The 22,080-nt window shown below is 41.3% G+C and overlaps 1 protein-coding gene across 2 annotated transcripts in view; it reads right to left on the bottom strand.

Annotated features, from left to right (window-relative positions):
* Nucleotides 1-12,095: 12,095 nt before the first annotated feature.
* acss2 (acyl-CoA synthetase short chain family member 2) overlaps nt 12,096-22,080 on the bottom strand; it is a 31,705-nt gene continuing 21,720 nt past the window's right edge. The window contains exons 7-18 of one of the 2 annotated variants that reach the window (XM_010903558.4): nt 21,900-21,947; nt 19,833-19,970; nt 19,563-19,733; nt 18,924-19,057; nt 18,475-18,607; nt 18,206-18,262; nt 18,020-18,100; nt 17,817-17,925; nt 16,092-16,160; nt 14,689-14,865; nt 14,407-14,481; nt 12,096-14,078 (exon numbers count right to left, since the gene is read on the bottom strand). In XM_010903558.4, the coding sequence (XP_010901860.1) occupies nt 13,951-14,078; nt 14,407-14,481; nt 14,689-14,865; nt 16,092-16,160; nt 17,817-17,925; nt 18,020-18,100; nt 18,206-18,262; nt 18,475-18,607; nt 18,924-19,057; nt 19,563-19,733; nt 19,833-19,970; nt 21,900-21,947 (1,320 nt within the window). In that variant the 3' untranslated portion in view covers nt 12,096-13,950. The remainder of the gene's footprint in view (nt 14,079-14,406; nt 14,482-14,688; nt 14,866-16,091; nt 16,161-17,816; nt 17,926-18,019; nt 18,101-18,205; nt 18,263-18,474; nt 18,608-18,923; nt 19,058-19,562; nt 19,734-19,832; nt 19,971-21,899; nt 21,948-22,080) is intronic. The other variant, XM_010903559.4, reaches the window with a different exon arrangement.

The following is a 22,080-nucleotide window of genomic DNA, read 5'->3' as shown; positions in this document are numbered from 1 at the left end:
TAATAATAACAACCTTATAAACTAATTATTGTGACTGAAAAACTGCCTAATATGTAATTACGCGGTAATTATTCTTGTCTGTATGAGCAAAAAAAATTAACTCTTCGAAATGTTTAGGTGCTAGTAATCACATCGGTTAGCCTTTCATCCATGTTAGCCTTTCATGCAGTAAAGTTAACTGTTATGGTGTAAGCACAATGCTTTTTAGTTTCCATACGCAGTCCACAAACACTTGAAAATGCCCACATTTAATACAGACATTGTACCCTACGTGTAATAATATACATGCCCGCTCATTTTAAGATGACCATCAACATTAAAATTCAGGCTATGCCACTGTTATAGTCAAATTCCCTTACATCTATTTACCAGACGTATTCAGTAATGATAATGGTCACATTTCTAACAAGAAAAAAAAAACATAATATGCAACCAAGGCCAAATTATGACAAACAAAAGATTAATTCATTACATTAGTAACTTAATCGTTATAGATCTTAGTGAAACTGAATATAAAGAGATTACTTTCTTACCTTTCCTTGTGGTTCTTAAAATAACGAATGAAATTTGACGTTGTTGCATATTTTGCATCTGGCAAATCTTGTTTTATTCACACGGTCCTGTTCAAAATCTTTGTATCCAAACGATACTATTTGTGGAGCTCGACTAACGTTACTGTCTGCCTTGTTTGGCGCGGTTTGAATTGTGCAGCGTTAAAGGCACATACGCTGATTAGTGCTGCTGATGTCACAAAATATAAAATAATTTTATTGCTGTTTGTTTATTATAAGTTCAAGTCATTGTCGAGTCTTCTACTTCAAGTCAAGTCTCAAGTAACTTGTTCTCAAGTCAAAGTCAAGTCAAGTCATTTTCATACTTTAATCAAGCAAGTCACAAGTCCTGAAAATTGTGACTCGAGTCAGACTCGAGTCAAGTCATGTGACTCGAGTCCCCCACCTCTGTAGAACACACTTATATTTGTGGAGCACATTTCGTTTCAGGTATGAGTTCGCTTCGGTAACGCTGTGTCTAATTAACAACTATTTGCTACGGCCAGATAGCTATCCATAAATACATAAATACCCTGTGTTTAGGTTACTAAAGGCCATCGATGCTAACATGTAAATGCTAAACTTACCCAACTTCGATAATTTCATCCTGTTGTATAAATTCCTATATGATCAGAATTAAAACGACAATCACTTGTCAAATCACAAATAATTTCACATAGGCATATTTTATTTTTCGTTGTTATTGGTGATTCATTCTTGCCATTCTTGCCATGCTGTACTGCTGTCAGTGTCACATACTCAACGTATTACCTGCAGAGTGACCAGTGTTTAACACCGGCCTGGCAAACGTAGCTAGCTAGGTCAGTTATCAGAGGACGTTGTTATTGCTAGCTTGCATTTTATTTGTAGAGCAGGAATGAAAAGTAAACAATTTCACTGGTAATTTGCTTGCCTGGAGACTCAATAAAGTAGGAATTGATGTCCGGGTAGGACACCTCTGGCCATAGAGTGGGGTTAGTGCACCAGTTTGATGCTGGGAGACTGAATGGGCTTTATTTAAGATGCACTTAATTAATATTGTGTCTCGTGCGTTCTATGGTAGGCATAGTGGACATATATTGACTTAATAATATATTTTGGGTCATTTAATTCTGGTGGTTCTCTATTAGTGTTGCTTGGTACTGCTATTTTACATGAATGTTTATGAGCAGTGTTGCCAAGTTAAGCAAAAAATTCTAGCACAACTGTTCAAAACCAGGCCAAAATGCCTGAAAACTAGCCCAACTTTTGTTGGTTCAAAATATTGACTATTTTACAGGTGAATATACGCATGTGCAGCCGCGGATCCTACCGTAGCTGACGTCTGACTGTGATAACAGCATAAAAACACACGATAGGCCTATAGCATATAAAGAAAGAAAAGAAAGAAATGGTGCGGCAGTGGTTCAGAAAACCCGCCACCCACGACCAATTTATTTTCACCCATGACATTGTTTGAAAAGTAGACCAATTTCACTTCAGGGTTGACCATGGATATGCCAACCCTGATGGTGAGTGTCGTTTGTTGTCCCCCAAAAAGGGGCGGGAACATGTTGTGAGCCAAAGTTCCTGGACATTTTCTCGTGAGCACCTGTATAAGCCCCTCCCAAGCAACCAAGTTTAACGTGTTTTGAGGCGTTAGCCCAAGCAATTAATTTAGTTGGGTTAACTTGTTTTGAGACGTTACAGAAGAAAAAAAATGTCATACCCCTTTGCAATAAAAATCATATAGGTATTCCCAAAGCCTAGCGACAATCTAGGCCTGGTGTAAGAAGCTAAGGCTAACTAAACATACCCCCGTTCCTAATGTCATCTCAAGGCTGATGATGTGTGGTTAACGTTCTGGCACAAATTGGTCACAGTGCACCACCCAAGTAGTGTTGCATGTCATAGAGGATTAGGTGAGAGTTCTCCTATTGGGTCTCTAGAAAAGTGAAATATCAGAATTTATTATTATTTAGAGTAAAAACACTTTAACTGGTTCATTGGCAGAATGTAAATGTCTTTTGTCATCGTAAAACAACTGAAACTTGTGGAAACTTCAAAACTGCATGTAAAACCTTTATAAGGACTTTCCCTGAATATCTTTCCACAGGGCTCATTATGTGGTCAGTCCTGACATAGAGTATCTGGACAGCTTTAGTAAAATTGGTGTCTTCTGTGGCGTGGGTCTAAGACAGTCTGGCCTGGGTAAGCAGAAGACCCTCAAACATTACTTGGCTCAGGTTAGACCAGGGTCTAGTGAGACATCTTGGTGATTCATATTGCAAAACAACCCAAATGACTGGCGCTACTTATTAGGAAGTAAGGAGATTGAGTCTACTTTAGTAGCGACTTCATTACTCACACACACACACCAGAGCTGATAGTGACTCACCTTCATAGGCATTCTGACTAACAGGTCCCTGGTTCAGAGACAAGTGAACACTAATGAAGCAATTCAAATGTATTTTAACAGGAAGTAATATTGATGAATAATGCCTGGCTGACTGACATTTCCTTTTGTTTATTTGTCTTTCAGAAAATGTACTACTCAAGAAATATGTTGATAAAAACCAAATGGGAAAGGCCTTCGTTTGTAGGATATGTTTCACCTTGACAGAGATTGTTACCTGAGATGAGGATGTGTGATGACAGAGGCCCAACAGAGCACCACTCCAGACCCTTGTATACCAGTCATCTTCACAGTGGATTAATCTGGGTGGCTTAATGGGGATTCGATGGTTCCTCCTCCATCATTCAGGGTTGAGTGAGGGAGGTGAGGTCAGGGCGACGCCAAGACGAAATGCTGTGGCCACCATTACCCTTAGAGTCACGAAGGAGGCGGAAAGTAGGGACTGTGAGCAGAGTGATTAAAGACAGTCAAAAGAACAGTAAATGGGAGGGCTATTAATTCCTGCCCTCACACTGAAACAGGTCTTTCAGGAGAGGTGTGTTGACTAAAAGGTAGACTCTCAAGGAAAGAACACGGTGAGAAGGAGCATACAACTGATGCACAGCACTTCTGGCCCAGGTGCAGCCATGCTCTATTCAGAAAACATGTCGAAGTAGTAGTCCTGATCTAAGATCATGAACAATAAGGGTTGGGGTTAGTAATAAGATTATGGTGTTATGCACTTTAGGATAGCGTTGGTGGGCTTACATTTGCCTGTTGAGGAGATCTTAAGTATTTCACTGTATCATTCACACTGTTGAGTGCATGCACTCAATACGCTTTCATTTTCTTGATAAACTTCTGGTGGCCTCACACACACACACATGGTGTTAGTCCAGTCTTTTAAACAGATAATGTATCCCTCCACCTAATCTGCTTGTCATTACTCCTCCCTTAGACCACAGTCAGTCCTACTGGGAGTATCCAAGCAACTTACAGCAGCAGTCAAAGAAGGACACTGTAAACTGGAGATTGTTTGGTGCATTACCGTTTCCCTTGTGTCTTTGTCATCCTCTCCCCTTTTAACAAACAGCATGTCTGTCTTGATGTCTGTCACTGTCAGCTTTGAGGTCTTCGCTTCAGTCCTCTGCTGAACACCAGAACTGTCTGGAGGAGAGGTGTTCTTGTGTGACCTCTCCTCTCTCCCTCTGTGTTTTTTCCTTCTTTCTGTAGTGCTGGGCTCAGCAGGAGTGGGTGACTCGCCCAGCAACTCACCGCACGCACCAGTCCATGTTGCCATGACAACCTCGCGCCTGGCATTCAGTTGGCAGTGAAGAGGGGAGAAAGACAACCCTAACATCAACAAAGCACTTACATTGTGCTGTAAGCCGTAAACCGCTTAGTTACTCAAAAAGGTTGGTATAATTTCCAGTTTCTTCCCAGAGATTTAAGGATATATGGTTTAATGTGAGCTCAAAGTAAATTAAAATACATCAATTGAGCCAAAAGACTATTGGAAGAACAACAGAAATTCTGCCAATTTCATTTTTACAGTAATTATGTTATGAACATAATCTCGTTCCTTCAAGTGCCAACTAATGTGCTATCTACTTACTATAGTATTGTCTGTATGAGTGCCCAAGGCAATAAAGCTGTAGCATACATTCTTTTTTAGCCATTATTTAGCTCATCAGTTACAGCATTTACAATCATTATTCCAATATAAAACCTTATGAATAGTTTCTTCTAAATAGGACATACACAATGTTTTGTTTTCCTCTCACTTTCACTCTACTGTGTCACTCCTGCTACTTTCCCTGTATCCACCATTACAGTGTGAAGGAACTGTTTTCATGGCCAGTCTTTAAAGCTAAATTAGGTGTTCCTAAACCATTCTCAACACTCTTTTCTACTGTAGCATCAATGTCTTAGAAGTACAAAGGCATTAATGTCAGCATGCTTTAAACCACAAAAAGCTACAGTGCTCCCTATCTCTTCACTGGGGTACTGCATCCCAACAGCAGTTACCCTGTAGAGGGATGAAATTACCACAGGGTCAGTCTTTTATGTCCTGAGCTTTAAACCAACACAGGTTCAGATCAAACACATTTAACTGCCCCATTGGAGGAGAAAAAAAATCACAGGCACTCTAAATAATCGGATCAGCTGAGATAGGGACATCTGGGTAGATAGATTGTTGCCAGTCCAGGGCACAGGATGTTATTTTCTTGGCATTTTTGCTATGCCTTTGTTTGGATCATGCTGATTAAGTGCAGAATACACACAGCTTCCTAAACAACTCCACCTCCTTCCACATGAACCCTGCAATACCCAATTATTACCCTTTCAACTTGTCATATTCATCAATTTCCTCATATCCCCAGTATATGTTTTTACACTCATAATGCTGACAAAACTAACTTGAATCCATGCAAATTTTATGGTAGGATAGGATAATAAAATAAAGTAGGACCTTACAATCACTCATTAATGAACAAGCTGGTATGAGCAAAGTGTTTTTTTGTTACATTGGCTGCGGGTGTTTCTGCCCATGCGCTTGTTTCAGTCAGAGGGTAACCTATTGCTTCAGTATTACAGGAGTATCTTACTAAGATGGTGCAGCATGCTCTTTTCTACCACAGTGTAATGCAGCTGTGATATAGGAGGATCAGGAAGTAAAAACACAAAGCTCATCTAATCTCTCCAAACTATTGCATGGATATATGAGGGCAATATGCATCTAGTCTCCATTGGATTGGATGGGTAATTGCCCATATGGCTCTTTCATGTGTCATGATAACTGGGTTGGAAATGGTCTCCGGTGCGCATGGTGAGGAAGGAGATCAAGGAGAGGGCTACATCAGGTGGGAACTGTGTACGATGGAAAACAAAACTCAACAGAGCTGCCTTTGTTTTTGTCTGGGGTGATCAAGGAAAATGGGAACCATATCTCAACATGGAACAATCAGTGTAGAATCATTTATAACAGGTGAGAGTGAGAATTACTCTCGTAGCCTAGAGCACATACCAGGAGTTAGAAGAAGACATGCATGAGTCAGAGGGCCTAGAAGACCGTATACAAATAAACCAGTAAAAGAATAGGAGGCATCTACAGATAACAGGTGAAGTGTACACTACACTCTATTAGGTTCCTCATCTACAGATAACAGGTGAAGTGTACACTACACTCTATTAGGTTCCTCATCTACAGATAACAGGTGAAGTGGACACAACACATATTTAGGTTCCTCGTCTACAGAGAGGGTAGGAGAATAAACTGCACTCCTTCTGATCAGGGTTCCCCAAACTTTTCCTCGAGGCACACAGACATTACACATTGTTATTTAATCCTTTTCAAAGGCATGTCTGATTCAATTCATCAATGGCTTGATAATTAGTTGACTAATGGAATCAGGTTTATTAGTTTCTTAGTTATGTCTGAGGGGCCTGAGGAGAGAAACTCTGCTTTGGGAATCTTATCTACAGCCTAACCGAGAACCAAGAATGAGGGTTAACTAAGGTTAGCTAACCTCAAACATCAACAGTAGAAAAGTGCTGTTCATCAGATTTACATTTACTGTGACTTAATAAGCTCCCACATTGGTTAATATATCTTTAATGCATTTGTTAGATTCCACACATTGTATATCCGTACATTACAAGAAGAGGAGAAGAGCTGGGCTGGATGGGCTGGGCCCTTATGGTGACTGCGGTTGAGAAGATCACAGGACTAGAGCATGTTGTATGGATCGGAGCTGAGTAGAATCAATGAGTTTCTGTTCCAGAGATTCTCTGACTGACCACCTGCAGTGTTGCATGGGAGAGGGTTTTGTAGCAGATTGTGGACTGTAGCAGCAAAAACAGAGAGCACGATGGAGGCAGGCTGTTCTAGAGGGTGGTAAGAGAGGTTAGGGAGGGAATCACTGTTATCCCAGAGGGCTGCAGGCAGATGGAGCTGCTGCTGCTTTTAATTACACAGGATAACGTGTGTGTGTGTGTGTGTGTGTGTGTGTGTGTGTGTGTGTGTGTGTGTGTGTGTGTGTGTGTGTGTGTGTGTGTGTGTGTGTGTGTGTGTGTGTGTGTGTGTGTGTGTGTGTGTGTGTGTGTGTGTACACATTGGGCTGGTCCCGAGAAAAGGACATTTTAGACATGGGATTGTTTAACTAAGGATGTTAGTTGAAGGAGTGTATCCTCCAAGCGCTGATTGGCTCGGCAGGAATATGCAGAGGATGAATATCCTGATCTTAAACTCTCCCATCCCTGTTGGTAGTTGCTGCAATGAGACAATGTCTTAATTCCTGGGTTTTGAAAATGTTTGGTTTATGATCATTTTTTTAATCAAAACAATACAAGTTTTGGACCTATTTGTTATAACAATTCAACATGAAGGAAAACTTATTTGAAATGCATCAGAAATGTTTTTGAAGCTCAGAAAAGGGAGATAAGCCAATAATAGTGTATGATATTTTGTGTGGAACATAACATCATTGATACCCATTTCCGGCAGTAGTGCAATAAATAGGGAATAGGGTGTCATTTGGAACACAGCAGATGATGGTGAACATCTTCAGACGATTATATAGTAAATGAGGTAATGGGGTGGATTGAAGGTGACTCTGAGGTGGCCCTGTAATGACTTTTTAATTGCATAAGTCCCATGAGAAACACCCATCCACACCATAGAACAACAGTCTAACTTCACCTAAACCTTTTAGAAAAAATAGGTTAAGACAAATGGCCCCATTGATCAACTTTCTTTCCCAGTTTTATCCCAGTTATACAGTTAACTCAGAAACACACACAAAAACACAATTATTAATTGGTAGGGTTTACCATCTGTTGCTACATCATAGGTTTAGTGTGAGTGCTCTACTGAACTACACATTTTATTCAGAGCCATAATTTCCCCACTGATGTAATGTTAGGATATTATCTTATTATCTATGTGTTGAGATGCAGAAACACAATTTATTCCAGAGAAAAGATTTTAGTCTTTTCAAATGACAAGGACATATCATTCTATTTTTCAGAGAGTGGTGACTCTTAGCTGACATCTCAGTCGTGCTAGCCTAAGCAGGTCTGGGTGCAGGTCTACTTTAAATGGGTGTCTGAGCTGGTTGAATGGCAGGTGACTCCGGTCCACTGGACTGTCCCAGACACTGTCACAACACACTAATTCCAAAGTTCTGATGTGTTCTGATCATTACTTTGAAGTAGGTTAAAAAGATAGACAGGGTCAAGTGAGGTTGAAAGAGAAAAAAGGGAGAGAGACAGGGAGAGTTGACCGGAGAACAAAAACAGGGCATCATTGTGATAACAGAGACAGAAGTGTTATTGTGTGGAAACGAGACATCACATTCCTCCTTCATCTGTCCTTTATGAGATCTGAAACAACATGGATTTACTATCTCTCCATTGTGTGATCTGTAAAAATGTGGATTTACAATCCAGATTTTATATCATCTGTAACAACATCTTTATAACCTGTCCTTTATGTGATCTGAAACAAAATGTATTTACCATCCGTCTTTTATCTCATCTGTAAATAACATTCAAAACAAATCCGGAATAATGTCTATGTCTCAGTCTAATGGAGAATATAGTGGGGAGAACAAGTATTTGATACACTGCCAATTTTGCAGGTTTTCCCACTTACAAAGCATGTATAATTTTTATCATAGGTACTCTTCAACTGTGAGTGACGAAATCTAAAAAGAAAATTCAGAAAATCACATATGTATGATGTATGATTTTTCAATAATTAATTTGCATTTTATTGCATGACATAAGTATTTGATCACCTACCAACCAGTAAGAATTCCGGCTCTCACAGACCTGTTAGTTTTTCTTTAAGAAGCCCTCCTGTTCTCCACCATTACCAGTATTAACTGCACCTGTTTGAACTCGTTACCTGTATAAAAGACACCTGTCCACATACTCAATCAAACAGACTCCAACCTTTCCACAATGGCCAAGACCAGAGAGCTGTGTAAGGACATCAGGGATAAAATTGTAGATCTGCACAAGGCTAGGATGGGCTACAGGACAATAGGCAAGCAGCTTGGTGAGAAGGCAACAACTGTTGCCCCAATTATTAGAAAATGGAAGAAGTTCAAGATGACGTCAATCTCCCTCAGTCTGGGGCTCCATGCAAGATCTCACCTCGTGGGGCTTCATGAGGAAGGTGAGGGATCAGCCCAGAACTACACGGCAGGACCTGGTCAATGACCTGAAGAGAGCTAGGACCACAGTCTCAAAGAAAACCATTAGTAACACACTACGCTGTCAATGATTAAAATCCTGCAGCGCACACAAGGTCCCCCTGCTCAAGCCAGCGCATGTCCAGGCTCGTCTGAAGTTTGCCAATGACCATCTGGATGATCCAGAGGAGGAATGGGAGAAGGTCATGTGGTCTGATGAGACAAAAATAGATATTTTTGGTCTAAACTCCATTCGCCGTGTTTGGAGGAAGAAGAAGGATGAGTACAACCCAAAGGACACCATCCCATCATTCTTTGGGGATGCTTTTCTGCAAAGGGGACAGGACGACTGCACCTTATTGAGGGGAGGATGGATGGGGCCATGTATTGCGAGATCTTGGCCAACAACCTCCTTTCCTCAGTAAGAGCATTGAAGATGGGTTGTGGCTGGGTCTTCCAGCATGACAACGACCCGAAACACACAGCCAGGGCAACTAAGGAGTGACTTCCGTAAGAAGCCTCTCAAGGTCCTGGAGTGGCGTAGCCAGTCTCCAGACCTGAACACAATCGAAAATCTTTGGAGGGAGCTGAAAGTCTGTATTGCCCAACGACAGCCCAGAAACCTGAAGGATCTGGAGAAAGTCTGTATGGAGGAGTGGGCCAAAATCCCTGCTGCAGTGTGTGCAAACCTAAGAACTACAGGAAACGTATGATCTCTGTAATTGCATAGGTTTCTGTACCAAATATTAAGTTCTGCTTTTCTGATGTATCAAATACTCATGTCATGCAACAAAATGCAAATTTAAAAATAAAAAATATTCTGTCACTCACACTTGAAGAGTACCTATGATAAAAATTACAGACTTCTACATGCTTTGTAAGTGGGATAACCTGCAAAATCAAATTCTTCTCCCCATGTGGAAGGAGTTGAAAATTGCCGTTTACTAAAAGTCTCCATCCATCTTGACAGAGTTTGAGCAATTTTGCAAAGACTAATGAGAAAAAATTGCTGTGCCCAGATGTGCAAAACTGGTAGACTCATGGCTGTAACTGCTGCTTAATGGGGTGAATACTTACAAAATTAATTAACTTCTGTTTTGAATTTGCTATTTAGAACAAGTAAATTGTATTTATGACTAGGAAATTCTTCGTGTTGATCAGTTGCAAAAACCCCTTATTAAATCCATTCTGATTTCATGTTGTAACACAAAATATGGTAAACTCCAAAGGGGATTAAAACTTTGGAGAGCCACTCTATGTGATCTAAAACAACATGGATCCAACTGACATGGTACAGTAGACAGGAATGTAAGACTCCAGCCAGAGAGACAGACAGACATAGCTGTGTGAGTGGAAAACCCTCAAAACTGTCCAACGAGAATAGGGAAATTGTAGGACAAAACTGACACACTATAGACTACTGGAAAGATGACTAGATCAGTAAGGACCAGAGCTGTCTCAGAGCTGCTCAATAGCGTCTACTCCTCAGCTGCCTGCCCAGCCACCACCCTGAAACCCCCTTGGTCCAGAGCACACTGCGCAGGCAGGAGTGATGGACGGGGTGGGGGAGGAGAGGAGGAAACCGTTACTGGCCTGAAAAGACATGGCTGAGGACTTTGACGGGGCAGCCAGTAAGGTGCTGGAGATCAGCCAGGCCAGGATTAAGCCAGACTGTTACTTACTGACCGGTTTCTCCCTCACTCCTTCACCTCCTCCCCTTCCCTGCCAGTCCTTATACAGACCCTGGCCTTACAACCACAACAACACACTTCTTCCTGTATCACTTATCTTCTCGCCCATTCACCCTTCCTCTTCGGAGGCTTGTAGTTCGGCCCTCTCCCACCTGTCTAGTCTCTTCCTCCTGCTGCGGTGGCCACAAACACCATGGGCCAGTCTCTCTACGGCACATATGGTCTCAGGGGGTCAGGCGGCTGAGACAGCTGGGTCAACACGTCCAGGCAGCACACCCAGGGGACACCCAGGGCTGACCCCTATTTCTGCATGCCACCCCGGCTGGAACTGATATAGACACCAGTTCAGTCCTAAACTACACACAGCGGATGCATTGTAGACACAAATGCAGACATACACAAGAGAAAGAGAGGCCTCCTTTAAAGCCTGGAAAATCCAGCAGGATCGTTTTGTTGTTTAAACTATAAACTGCCCTGACAGTCTTAGTAGTGCTGCCTTGACTGCTGAAGAGACAAGACCAGCTACCTCCCATTGCAGAAATTTAGAATACAGTTGCAGGCCAGGGTCTAATATTGATCTAAATATCACTATCAGAGGAGGGTCGACAGGATGGCCCTACAAGATAACAAGCTGTGGGGGCTCTGGTTCCATGTGTGGACGAAATACTGAACAGACAGAGCAGATGCTACAGAAACCATGTTGTATACATCCACATGCTTGATGCAGAAAAAAATAAATACAATAATCTGACCTGAAACGGGGTGATTCTCCACTCCCTCTTACAACCTGCATGCGAGCACACAAACATGACCAAGCCCTTAGCTTCACCTGTTCATGTGATTAAGGACCACAGGATGATTCAGATCCCTGAGAAACACAGAGACATCAGAGGAGGGGATGGTGCTAAATATGAACCCCCTAACACGTGCTACAGACCACCAAAACCAAACACAACTCCCATTAATTATTCATACCCAGCCAGCCTCGCGAGCAGCAGATGGTTACCGAGAACCATGGCATAACATGCTAGTGCAAGTCATTTCAAAACTACATAAGCAGTATTATATTAAAGAGAGTGATGACAAAGACATCCGCTGAAGCAGCCAAACCCTGTCACCAGTCTAAACATGAAAACAAAGGATGCTAAGCTAACAAATCCCATCTATGGTACAACAATGCCCTCTTGAGGGTTGTGCAGTTCCCATTTCAACAGACGGTATGGCCCAGTACAGGAGGAATCTGAGAAGGAAACAATCAGGGAGCAGAACACCGTGCACATGGATTGGATCATTAATATATTTATTTATCCTAAAAGATACTGTCTGGTGGTTTCCAGAGATATAGGCAGTTGAAGCACAGAGAATGAATAATACAAAGAACAATGGGGCAGCTACAACCAAATTACACAAGCCAGACACTATTCACATACACTCTGAGAACATACTGAATTTACAGCAGCAGCGTATACTGCACAAACACAATCCCACTACATTCACTCAAATATTAGACAGTGGCTGTTATTTTCTGATAAAATCAGCCTACTTGAAATATGCATGGTACACTAAAAAACAGGGAACTCATTTGATGAATAAATTCAAGCAACCTTGAGTGAAGATTGCCAATGATAGCAGAACCATGTTCATTATCAATTAGAGTGAATGTAATCCATTGACTTGTTTTAAAGAGCAGCAGAGCATAAAGCAGTATTTCTGTGGTATGGAAGTATGCAACAGTATTCTGATTCAAACCAACAATACCACAACATCCATGCGTTGCATCATGTCGCATTCAGTCAGATATAAAACAGGATAATTGGACAAGTGTTGATTAAACACAGTATCAGGGTCCATATAACATGCACTGTCCTCTGCTGACGGTCAAGAAGAAAAATACAGAGAAATTATGCAGAGGTAAGGAACCTGAGGTTGTCAGAAAATGCATGTATAATAGCACCATCTAGTGGAGAATAAAGGGCAAGATGAAGTGAAAGGATCTGAGGTGAATGACTTGGAAATACCCTGGGCAAGGTTGTATTCATTAGGATAAGCAAATGAAAATGTTCCTATTTTTCCAAGAGTAAAGAACAATTCAGATGTCTTATTGAAAAAGTCCATGTAGGTTTAGTGACAAGTGAATACGACAGGGTCCCATTCAAAATAATTACCACTAAAACCGAACACATTTACTGTTCATTTACTGTTGTATTCCAAATAACTTTGATACAAAGGGGCAACCAAAAAAAAAAGCTAATCAAAAAACATTTCACTTAGTTTTCAAAGTGATCAGGATTTGACATACCGGAAAAGAATAAGTGCAGAAATAGAATGAACAGCCAGACAAAATGCTTTCAAAATATATCCATGTTTTCCTTTTTTTACAGACAAGATTATAACACCCAGATCCAATGATTTGTTGGCACATTAAACGGACAGATTTGCCACAAAAATAAAAATTATAAACACAGGCCCTGCCTTGTTTGAGCCTGCTTTTTAAATTAACAACTTGAAAAGGATCTCATTTCAGTTCCCCTTTTAAATGGCATGAAATGTACTAAAAATGACTTTAACATTCCCTCACAACCATGGAGCAATACAGCAAATTGAATGCTGGCCATTTGTCTTCGGCATACAGCAAGAACCTCTGAAAAGGTTTTAAGATAGCATCATTCATTTCAAGTTGTTCTTTTAAACATGAGACCATTACACTTTTTCCAGTACCATCATCCAACAATCACAGAATAAAGGACAGAAGATGGGAATAAGACAGCGTTCTGATAGTATACACCAAGAAACTCCCTACACCTCAAGGCGACCAAGGGAGTAAAGAATACTAAGCAAATTAAAACATTGTGTGCAGACAAACACACAGCGATCCCATGCCAAGAGAAGTAAAATACAATAAAATTATAAGAATACAGAAAAAAATGAATTTTGGCTTTTACTATCGAATAGTACTTTATAATAAGAGAATGGAACTTGGGACAAAACAGCAGGATCTGTCGTGTTTCTTCAACCCCCAGTGTTGGCTTGAGGCCCTCAGGGATGTCTACGCAGTTCAATTTATACATCCCTCCCTTCTATAACTTGACTTGTTTCTTTCCTTCGTTCCTCTCAGGCCCTCTGCAGGTATGAAGTCACACTGCATCAAAGCAGCGATTCTGGAAAAGCTGCTCGATGATTGTGGAGTCCGCTAGCGTGGATACGTCGCCCAAGTCCCGCTCGTTACGGGCAATCTTACGTAGCACACGCCTCATGATCTTGCCTGTGTACAGAATACAGCATTTGAGTCATTATTGGAATTTCACTAAGAAAAGCTTTTAAAACCGTGTAAAACAGGGCTGCCCAACACAGCTCGCTGTAGATCTACTGCCCCTTCGGTAGCCTCCAACCCCAGTTGTGAACAGCTTGATTTATATTTTCATCCAACAGATGAATCAGGTGTACAAAATTAGGGTAAGACAGAAAACCTACAGGACGGTAGCTCTCTAGGAACAGTGTAGGGCAGCCTCAGTGTAAAAGATTACACGTGTTCACAAACACAAAATGTCTACAGAATAAATAAATCATAAGCAAAAATCGAACCCTCGCACCTGATCTGGTCTTGGGAAGGCTTGGAGCATTTTGGATGAAGTCTGGAGTAGCAATGGCACCAATTTTCTCTCTCACTGTCATAATAAATCATACACAGCATTAGCATCTGTACATCCACAGATTACACAAGGGGTTCAACACAGCAACCTATGCACTTATGTGAGATGAATGTATGGATATTTATAGGAAAATCCACTGATTTATGTTCAGTGACAATACTTTAATGCCTGCGCCTTCTGGGCGATAAAGGCCACACTCATTAGCATTGTTCTGAAACGCACCTTGTTTTTTCAGCTCGGCCTCCAGGGTGTGACTAAAGCCGGTGCCATCGGTGAGAGTGACAAAGCAGTAAAGACTCTCCCCCTTTACCGGGTGTGGCCGGCTCACCACTGCAGCCTCGGCCACCGCCTCGTGCTCTACTAGGGCTGACTCCACCTCCGCCGTGCTTAGCAAGTGACCTGGGACGGGGTCGGTAAGGAGTACATTTTAACAAACAGGGAGGTATTAGCTAACCTTTTTCTATAGCAACCCGAAAAGGAACCAAGCAAGCCCAGTTCACCCGGCCCGCAATTAAAAGTGATAAATGTTTTTGCCCTCATCACTGGATTAAACCCTGGGTCTCCCACATGAGCTGTCTTTAACCACTATGCCACAGTGTTCTACGTCGCCCAGTGTTGGTATAGCTACTCGACATTAGATCATCGTTCACGCATAAACATCACACATTAACATCAAGTTGGAATATTCCGCTAGAAACAATTAAGCATTGTGTCTTAAGTATACTTCCACCAGAAATAGCATCAATGAAATGTATGGCTTTTGCCATTGGCTTTTTTAACAGCGTATTAGACAAACAATAGGCTTTCTAGTATCTAACTACTTGGAATATTCAAAATAATTGAATATTGCCAGCAAGCAAACTTTTGCTTTTTTTTCATTTGTGAATGAAATTCATACAATAACTATCAACATAGGTGATGATAACCGACTTTTTCATCATGTGAAAAGACAAGAGAATCGTGGAGACCCCTACTCTTTTATTGCCCAATGGAATTATCTAGCATTCATTACCCCAAAAATCAAGCACGGATGTGTACTTCAAAAATCCACCCGAAATAGTCACAATATAAACAGCTTTATTTTAGGCTTACTATAACGTAGCTACTGAAGGTTGAAGCCAGTTTTTGTTTATCCAGAACAAATCCTAATGCATTATTTGCTTTGAGTGTGACAAGATCCGAATGCGGGACCTATTGGTTGCAGATCCGCTTTTCTAATCACTACACTATTTAACAAGTCAGTCGGTCAGTCAGTCATAGACATCCGTTCTTCTTGGCCAGCTTCGCTTACGCGGTCTGCCAAAAACTGAACAGTCCTTTGACAGGAATAAAATAAAAAATCTAGTCATTTCGATATCATATTTCAGTGCTGGAGTTTAAAGAATTTATTTCAAGAGTCAACCATCTAATAACCTGCTCTACTGCAGCTAAGCTAAACAAGTCATTGCAGACCAATTATCCCATTTATTTGGAATATCATGTAATATCAATATCATGTAAACCATGTTTGATTTTATGTCCATCAAAATGTTTAGAATTGAAATACTGAAGTGCTAAAGCATGGGAGACAAGCCCAAAATGTAGAGACATGTAAATACCGTGTCACATTTTTCAGGTGATAGTACCTGAGACATTCAACATGTCATCTATCCTCCCTGTGATCCAGTAGTACCCATCCTGATCCCGACGGCAACCTGGTGGAAAATGGCAACACATTATTGCAAGGGTTATGACCAGTATAGAACATTTTAATGCAAGTCTTTAAATGAGAGAACTTTATTATAACAAATCTAATGTACTCTACAGTTGTGCTCAAAAATTAGCTTGGAGAATTGGTAATATATGTGCCATTTGTAAAGAAAACAAGTGAGCAGGCAAAACACGTCTTTTATTTCTTATACCTTTAGTTCTTAATACTGTGTATTTAGCATCAATGACAGTGTGCAGTCTTTTGTAATAGTTTTCTATGAGGCCCCGAATTCTTGCAGGTGGTATATCTGCTCATTTATCTTGGCAAAATGCCTCCAGGTCATGCAAAGTCTTTGGTCGTCTTGCATGAACTGCACGTTTGAGATCTCCCCAGAGTGGCTCAATGATATTAAGGTCAAGAGACTATGATGGCCACTCTAGAACCTTCACCTTTTTCTGCTGTAACCACTGGAGGGTCAACTTGGCCTTATGCTTAGGGTCATTGTTGTGCTGGAAAGTTCAAGAGCGTCCCATGCGCAGTGTTCGTGCAGAAGAATGCAAAATGTCTGCCAGTATTTACTGATAACATGGTGCATTCATCTTGCCATACATTTTCACAAGATTCCCTGTGCTTTGAGAGATCCCACCCCCCACCCCCCCCAAAAAAAACAAAAGTGAGCCACCACCATGCTTCAGAGTGGGTATTCTGTTCACTATAGGCCTTGTTAACCCCTCTTCAAACATAATGCTTATGGTTGTGACCATAAAGCTCTATTTTGGTCTCGTCACTCCAAATTAGTGTGCCAGGAGCTGTGATGCATGTCAAGGTGTTGTCGGGCATATTGTAACCAGGCTTTTTTGTGGCATTGGCGCAGTAAAGGCTTCTTTCTGGCAACTCGACCATGAAGTTCATTTTTGTTCAAGTATCGTCGTATTGTGCTCCTTGAAACAACCAGACCGTCTTTTTCCAGAGCAGCCTGTATTTCTCCTATGGTTACCTGTGGGTTTTTATTGTGTCCTGAACAATTCTTATGGCAGTTTTGGCTGAAATATTTCTTGGTCTACCTGACCTTGGCTTGGTATCAAGAGATCACCGAATGTTCCACTTTTTAATAAGTGATTGAACAGTACTGAATGGTATTTGTAAAGCTTTGGGTATCTTTTACATCCTTTTCCATCTTTATAAAGTTCCATTACCTTGTTATGCAGGTCTTTTGGCTGTTTGTTTCTGCACCCCATGGCTCAGTATCTAGCCTGCTCAGTGCATCCACGTGAGAGCTAACAAACAAACTGACTATTTATACACAGACACTAATTGCCACAGGTGTGGGAAATGCACCTTTAATTTCCATTTTCACCTGTGTGTGTCACCTTGTGTGTCTGTAACAAGGCCAAACATTCAAGGGTATGTAAAAATTTGATCAGGACCATTTGGGTAATTTCTATTATCATTATGATTTAAAAAGGAGGCAAACAACTATGTGATAATAAATGGCTTCATATGATCACTTTTTTTTGTTGCATGATCACTCATATTTTCAAAATCAATGCCCAAAATTCACAATTACTAAAAGGATACACCAACTATGAGCACAACTGTATATACACTAAATCATGACGTAATCATCTGAGGACAGTGACAGTCTTGGTAGTCATCTCACCGTCCCCAGTCACGTAGTATCCAGGAAATTTCTTAAAGTAGGTGGTCTCAAACCTCTGGTGGTTCGCATACACAGTCCTCATGACTCCAGGCCAGGGCTGTTTGAATACCTGGAGAAACACATGGATAGACCACTTAATGCCAACACCATACTGGACTGAGAATTAGTCTACATATTGCCAAAAATGTGTCCGGTTTTATTACCAGGTAACCCTCGCTTGGTCCATCAAGCTCCTCCCCAGACTCATTCAGAATGGCAGGGACCACCCCAAAGAAAGGAAAGGTCTGGGTGTGGAGGGGAAATAGCAGAGAGGATTAGACCAACTAAGCCCATGACAGCATCTTAGTGAGCAGAACTATAGAAGCTGATGGCATCAACTTAACACTTACAGCAGAGCCAGGCTTCATGGGTGTGGCAGCAGGCAGTGGAGTCAGCACATGGCCACCCTGAGAGAACAGATGAGAACACCAAACTTACAACATTAAACGCTACCTTTCAAGATTTTCAGTTAACAGTGGGAGTTTATCCGCTGCCCTAGAATGCTGTGATAAATAGGTTAAATCAAGAGGTAGCAAGACAATTCATCTCGAAACATAATTCTTTGTTTTATGGCTTTTAAATCACGTTCTCTAGAATAGAGTAAAAAGGACACACTGACTGTCTCAGTCTGCCAGAAGGTGTCGACCACAGGGCACCTCTTCTCCCCCACCACGCTGTAGTACCACTGCCACGCCTCCGGGTTGATGGGCTCCCCCACAGTCCCCAGCACCTTCAGAGACTCCCGCTTGTACCTGGCGACACACACACACACAGAATGGTCAACCTGGCAGACAAACTCACTGCATACACAATAGAAGGATTCATTTAGCAGATGGCACGAGAACTCAACAGAGCTATTATTGATAGTTTGGCTTCTGCTGTATAAAGACCTACTGTATTCAGGCATGGATTGTGTTCAAAAGGTTTGAATTTAAGAGAAACAAAGAAGTACTGTCCATGTAGAAGTTTTTTTTCTGTTGCAAAACAATGTTGGTATGAGGTCTGTTAGTGACCACACTCCTGGTAAAAAAACCCACAGAAAAACAAGGTGAATGTTGAAATACTTACTTCTGGACAGGCTCGCTGCCATACTTCATGAGGAGACGGATGGCAGTGGGCGCCGTGTAGAACTTGGTAACTTGGTACTTGTCCACAATCTCCCACATGCGGCTGACATCTGGGTAGGTGGGCAGACCCTCGAACTGAACACCCATCCAGTTGACATTGAGACAGACACATTCACAACAAGGCAGATCATTAAAGAACACTGCTCATGGAAAATGTTTAAGCTATGGCACAGACATTGGCGTCATCTAGTCAAGGTCTGGTAAGAACAAAAGGAACCTAGTATACAGGGCCTGCTGGCTGTTTGATCTTAAAAATAATGCAAAAAGAACTAAAGGAGAAGAGAGGTAAAACCGAGATTTAATTAGTCGCTGTATGATATGGTTCACAGTAAAACAACGACAAGGTTATAAAACGAATAACATTTGGTCAAAATGAACCTTTTCAAACAAAGGACATTTAATGTTGTGTTGCACACCAATTTTTTTTAATAAAAGGGGAAACAAAATAGAAACGATAGGTTTATCATATTTGATCATAAGGACTGAGTGGTTATATATGCTCCATATACTGGTATAGTGTACTACAGAATAAGGTGTTGTTTTCAGCCTGAATGTCAAAGGCTTGCGTCCCTCCTCTTACCAGGACGCTGGTGGCCCCATTGGCAAGGGGCCCATAGGTGATGTAGGAGTGGCCTGTGATCCAGCCAATGTCAGCCGTGCACCAGTACACATCTTCGGGATGGTAGTCAAACACCAGCTTGAAGGTGGTGGCCACGTACAGCATATAACCGCTGACCGTGTGTAGTACGCCCTGGTGAGAAGACACGTGATCAGGACAACAGCATGTGAGTGTGCACGTGTATGAGAAGATGAGGGACAGAAAAACAGAGAATGCTGTGATGATGTGCACCTTGGGAACTCCAGTGGAGCCGCTGGTGTAGAGAATGAACAGGGGGTCTTCAGAGTCACACCACTCCGGCTCACAGTCCTCAGACACGCCATGCAGCAGGCTGTGCCAACACTGATCTACCTCAGGGTTCCACGGCACCTGGCGGGACCACAGACATTCTGGTAAAACCACACAGCATGAATGACTTATGGATACTTATGGACTTTCTGAAATTACAACGATAAGACATTCTGGTTGGTCTTCCTACTCGGTAAAAAAGAAAGTATCCTAGACTAAACAGATTAAACAGACTGTTTAGTCTAGGATACTTTTTATTAGCTAAACTCAGTTCTCTGCCCTCAGTCAAAAATAAGAACTGAGAATGTTACTGCAAATCTAGCAAGCCTCTGATATAAGCTGAAGAATGACAACAAATGAGTACAAGTCATGTGCTGGGAATTCAAGTGTAATTGAATCAGCATTGTACACCCCTGAGCAGAATGTAAGAAAGTGGTGAGAGAAGATAGCATATGTGGTTACTTCCAGAGATCATAACCGAATGCATTTTTCTAAATGCTGTTTTTGGTGTTCAAGGTTGAGGCTATTGAAATGTACTTGACAGATGGTATAACATGATGGGCAGGGCCCTGTATTTTCAGCCTAACGTTGGCCAGTGTCCACCATTGAGGACACAGAGGTCATGTCCACTTTATTTCTTTTTTACACGCAGAATAAAAGTGAACTGAAAATAAATACATTCTAAAGCAAGGATTTTGTATAATTCAAGATCACTGCCTTTTTGAATGACTGCCAATTGTGATGACTACGTTGTGAATAAGCCAGGCAGTGATCTTGGTTTCATAAAATCCTTTAGCAAAGACGTTCATGCACAGGTTCTTGCCAGTGATGCTCCGGGTGACAAAGAGCTGCAGAACGGGAGAAATATGTATTTACATTGAGCCTGTATTAAATTATTTCCTGTTGACTGTATCAGGTAGTTTGATACGGAGGCCACATAACATGGTTGTTAATATTGGGGAAATCAATTAACCTGATTCTTACATTGGGAGAACATGCCACCCCCTTCTCCCCTAGCTCCTATGCCTTTGACTATATGCCAGTAAATTACAAGGGTAGAATGACCATTAGTTAAAGGCTTTCCTTTACAACAATACCAGTGATGGACCCTGAATGTATTTTTTCACTTCACTAAAGAAACAATACATCCAGAATTTGGGAAGGCACAAGACACAGAAGAGATATGAACAAAAAACCAAAGGTGATGGAGGAGAGAGAAACAGCAGATAGTCAAGGAGGATCAGTGGAAACTAAAGGGACCACAAGGTATAGCCAATATAAACTTGTTTGGTAGGAACTGCCTTTAAATATTAATAAATAGGTTAAATAGTCTGGGAATTTATGAAAAAGGCTTTAGAAACAAGAATGTGGGATTGGTTTGAAATGCTTGTCTGTTCACAGCTTTAAGGCATTTTGAGAATGTTGGTATTTTTACGAACATAATTACAATGAAATGGGTCAGGAGGAACAAGTACAGCTATGTTTAAACAATCACACATGTAATAAAACTAAGTTTCTAATATAAAAAACACAGAAAGGGATAAGCAGTTGGCACCAAGGGTATACCCTATCTTTGATAGTGCTGCACAATAACAACAAGATGATATTATCAGCAGAAGAAAACTAAAGGTCCCAACTACAGAACAAGATATCAACGTTGATAACATCCATCTACATAGTGGCTCAGCAGTCAGTTACCTTGTATCTGAACGCTTTGAGCAACTGATTCATCATTCAGTTCTGCCATAAGGTAAATCAAACTCAATTATGTCATTATCAATGTTAACAAAAAGATAAGGGACCAGAGATAGGTGAGCGGAAGCTATTAGTAAGAGCAGACTGTGAGAGATCCCCCCCCTCTAGAAACACAGGTTAGACTGTTACTACAGGTGTTAAGACAGGACCCTCCCCCAGGGTTAGCCTTAGCCCTGAGGAGAAGATCACCAAGGTGTTAAGAAGAGAAAATAATCACATGGAGAGAAGTCAAGCTCAGGGAAGTCTGGGAAATACCTGAGGGATGGGACGGATTTTCTTTACTCTGTCTTTCTGTTTCTCCTGCTAGAAGGGGTTAATAGAAACGGTTATTATTTCAACAAACGTAAAAAAGGGGTGGCTTCAGGTCATTTCAACCATGACAGCTGAGACAGACATATTGTCAATGGATCTACACTTTGTCTTATTCAGACACAAT

The sequence above is a fragment of the Esox lucius genome, chromosome 12 (genome assembly GCF_011004845.1).
Source record: "Esox lucius isolate fEsoLuc1 chromosome 12, fEsoLuc1.pri, whole genome shotgun sequence".
Lineage (NCBI taxonomy): Eukaryota > Metazoa > Chordata > Actinopteri > Esociformes > Esocidae > Esox > Esox lucius.
The sequence above is the reverse complement of the archived record's forward strand: the minus strand, read 5'-3'. Positions and strand labels throughout refer to the sequence as shown.